Source organism: Prosopis cineraria, unplaced genomic scaffold (genome assembly GCF_029017545.1).
Source record: "Prosopis cineraria cultivar Desert tree isolate PC_DT_omini unplaced genomic scaffold, ASM2901754v1 PC17, whole genome shotgun sequence".
NCBI lineage: Eukaryota > Viridiplantae > Streptophyta > Magnoliopsida > Fabales > Fabaceae > Prosopis > Prosopis cineraria.
The window spans coordinates 1-2,995 of record NW_026555348.1 but is presented as its reverse complement, the minus strand read 5'-3'; the positions used below and the strand labels follow the sequence as shown (position 1 = coordinate 2,995).

Here is a 2,995-nt window from a genome sequence, read left to right as displayed (position 1 = left end):
AAACGTTCGATCCATGGAGTCCGTCATCGGATCTCCCCATTGACAGATAGAGTTGAAGAATCAATTTGCCCGGGATTGAATATTTAGATCTTCAACTACTTCCGAGAGGGTCTCATGCTACGATACGAGTAGAATACATAGGGGTATAGTCCGGGTAAACAAAAATGGATTTGGACGTATACCTTTTATTGGAAATCTACAAAGTCGCAATCCTGACTGCGAGAGCAGACCTTTTTGAGATTCATTCTTGCATTCCAGTCTAACTCTTCTTTCTGTCTGTCACGGGATCTCCACTACTTGACTTGCGACTTGAGTTAGCAGACTGAGCTTTAGCTTGAGCGAGAACGAAGGCAGACATCTCTTTTTTGGACTGAACTGCTTGAGCTGGAGCTTTGGACTCGACGAGGTATTGGGTGCTTGTCCTATTGAGAGTATCTTCCATTCTCTCTTCACCAGACAGATAGAAAAATAGGCAATCCTATAGATTATGGCTTCCTCACTATCAGCAAGCTCCCACAGGCGATGAACTGCTTCCGACTTCTTCATTCGGTTTGTAGCCAGAGTAGAGTGAAAAATGCCTTTTAATGGGAGTAGCTAGATTCAAGCTAGCATTCCAGCGAAACGATCCTTTGACAATGGGCTCTGCCCAATACTGGGACTGACTTACTTTATACAGAGAGAGGAAAAGCTGCAATCCAAGCTCTTTTTGAATCGGATATTGGATAGGCTAAGCTAGGTGCAGCCCGCTCTCTATACGGTTTTTCTGAACGCCCTTTGGGGAATTTTGGAGAATGATAGATTATGGGATTTCACTTTCTAAGACTGAAAGGGATGGCATGGGTTAAGCATCTTTCTAAAGTAGCATGATTGGACCTTCCTCTTTCTCTTACAGCTACCTAAATACTTTACGTGCAGGTGCTGGAAAGAAAGAGAAAGATGACCGGTAAGTCGAGCGACTCCGTATCTTTTCTAGAAGACCAGACCGAATGCTTTAGCGAGAGGAGTTGGAAGCTGGGCACGAACGGTACCAGTCAACATTAGAGGAAGTGAAATAGCTTGATATGAGGGTCCGCAAATGGGATAAGTGCCAGCGACACTCGAAGATGATACACTCACCGGCGGAAGAACTCCATCCGATTTCGAGCCATTTGCTATGTGGTGATTCTAATCTTTTTGTTTTCAAGTTCTGTTAGGTTCTTAGTAGCAGTCGGCGACCTTCTTGATTCTTTCTTATACTTCGGAATGTTTGACTTACGGTTCTCTCTTCTAACCAGGTTTTTTCTTTTTATTACTTTTGTATATATCTTTTTCTTCTTCTTTATATTTTTAGATGGTGGTTGTTGTAAATCATTAATTAAAGTAGATTTCTTTAGGTCATAAGCTGTCTTACCAAGCATATTTATATTGAAACTCTCATAGTAAGTTATTTTAGACTTTAAATCAACGATTTCTTTATTTAGATTTTCATTTTCTTGAATAAGAAGCATCTTTTGATATTTAAGTATCCTTATTTCTTGACCCGCTAAGTCTGTAACAACCAATGGCACAGTGCCCACCCAATATTCATTCTCATCAAAGATAGGATTCCTTTTATTATTGATTTTTATTCCAAGATTAACAAGAGTTTCCTTTTGGTGATGTTCAGCTTGACCCAATCAATTTTGAAGTTAGATGTAACAGGGGTTAGCATTGTTTTATTAATATCTTTGTATTGGGACTCAAACCATTCTTTATTGACCAAAGCTTTTGCAAGACCCTTGTGCTTAATAATAATCTTGCCTTCTTGAGACATAATATAATAACTCTTAGGTGCTAAGAAGATACCTTCAAGAGCATAGTATTCTAACTTAAACTTCCCCAATTCAGTTGATGATACATCTTCTTCAGGAAGAGGACTACCAAGAACGACTGAGTCAGTATCAGTGTAGTAAGAGTCTGGTCTGGAAATGTAGGGATACATATGAATCCGAGCACATGCTGTGACAGCTGCAGCCAATTGAACAGCTGATATCCTTGGAGGACACCAGTCAGAGTCGGAGACCTGTCCGGTATTGCTCCAGTAAGTGACGATATAGTAATGTTCGCTAAGCTTGTCCGCAAAGATGTAATCACTTATCTTTGTCAATAGGTTATATCGATCAAGATCGCAGACCTCAGTGATCGTGCATTTAGGATTTATACCAAATCTACCGTATAGTGAGTTCATGAGTATCTTGTAAACATAAGCCATAGCATCATTACCCGTTCTCTTTGCATCTTTTCTTTTATCATAAATAGTATTTACAAAGCTCTCGAATGGGCTATTCATCTTTTCAAAGCTGTAGCCTGAGATAAGAGTAACCTGGTAGCCTATGTCGCGCGCATACTTCAATTCTTCGCTAAAATACACACCCACGAATTCCCCGGTTGGGAAGACTATCGTTTTACTTAGATTATCCCTATAGGCTAAGAAAGGTTCTTAATAGTAGGAGGACAGACAATATGAGCCTCAAAATATCCATACAAGCGGTCTATATCCTGACCTTCTAATTTACCATGCCAGACAGGCTTACCCCCAGGCATAGGAAATGTTTTCATGATATACGGATATAAAGAGTTCACATCGTAATAATCTAGATTTTCCCCTTTAGGTTGATAAGTATCAGCATGGCCCCCATAGTAAGCACGACGAAGAAAACTGTCTTCGTTACGATTTGGGATATGGATAGGAAATGTATTAGGATCGTAAAAGTTAGTACGATAAATACAGAGAGCTAGCGAGATAAGGTCAATTTAGTCACGATATCCACTTTGAACTCATCAAATAAATAGATTGTGCTTTCAGCATCACACCGCCTAACAAACGAATATCCTGTTTCAGGTATGATATCAATTGATCTCTGAGTTGGCTCAGATTCGACACTTGCACATTCTCATGTGGGATAGATCCCTTAACCCCTAAGTGAGGACAGAGATTTTTAGCTAAGTTATCAAAGACTACTCGGCAGCAGTGTGA

The 2,995-nt window shown here is 39.9% G+C and overlaps 1 protein-coding gene across 1 annotated transcript; it reads right to left on the bottom strand.

Moving 5' to 3' along the window:
• Positions 1-259: 259 nt before the first annotated feature.
• LOC129294879 (DNA polymerase-like) lies at positions 260-2,308 on the bottom strand. The gene is made up of 2 exons (XM_054933362.1): positions 1,825-2,308; positions 260-447 (listed from the first exon to the last, which is right to left on the bottom strand). The coding sequence occupies exons 1-2, from the start codon at positions 2,306-2,308 to the stop codon at positions 260-262; spliced, it is 672 nt and encodes a 223-aa protein (XP_054789337.1).
• Positions 2,309-2,995: the final 687 nt, after the last annotated feature.

What these genes read in the sequence shown, in the direction of transcription:
- LOC129294879 (XM_054933362.1), bottom strand. Translation starts at nt 2,308, where the DNA reads ATGAATAGCCCATTCGAGAGCTTTGTAAATACTATTTATGATAAAAGA. An exon ending in AGAATACTATGCTCTTGAAG is followed by an intron (nt 448 to 1,824) that starts GTATCTTCTTAG and finishes TGTCTGGTGAAG; the next exon opens with AGAGAATGGAAGATACTCTC.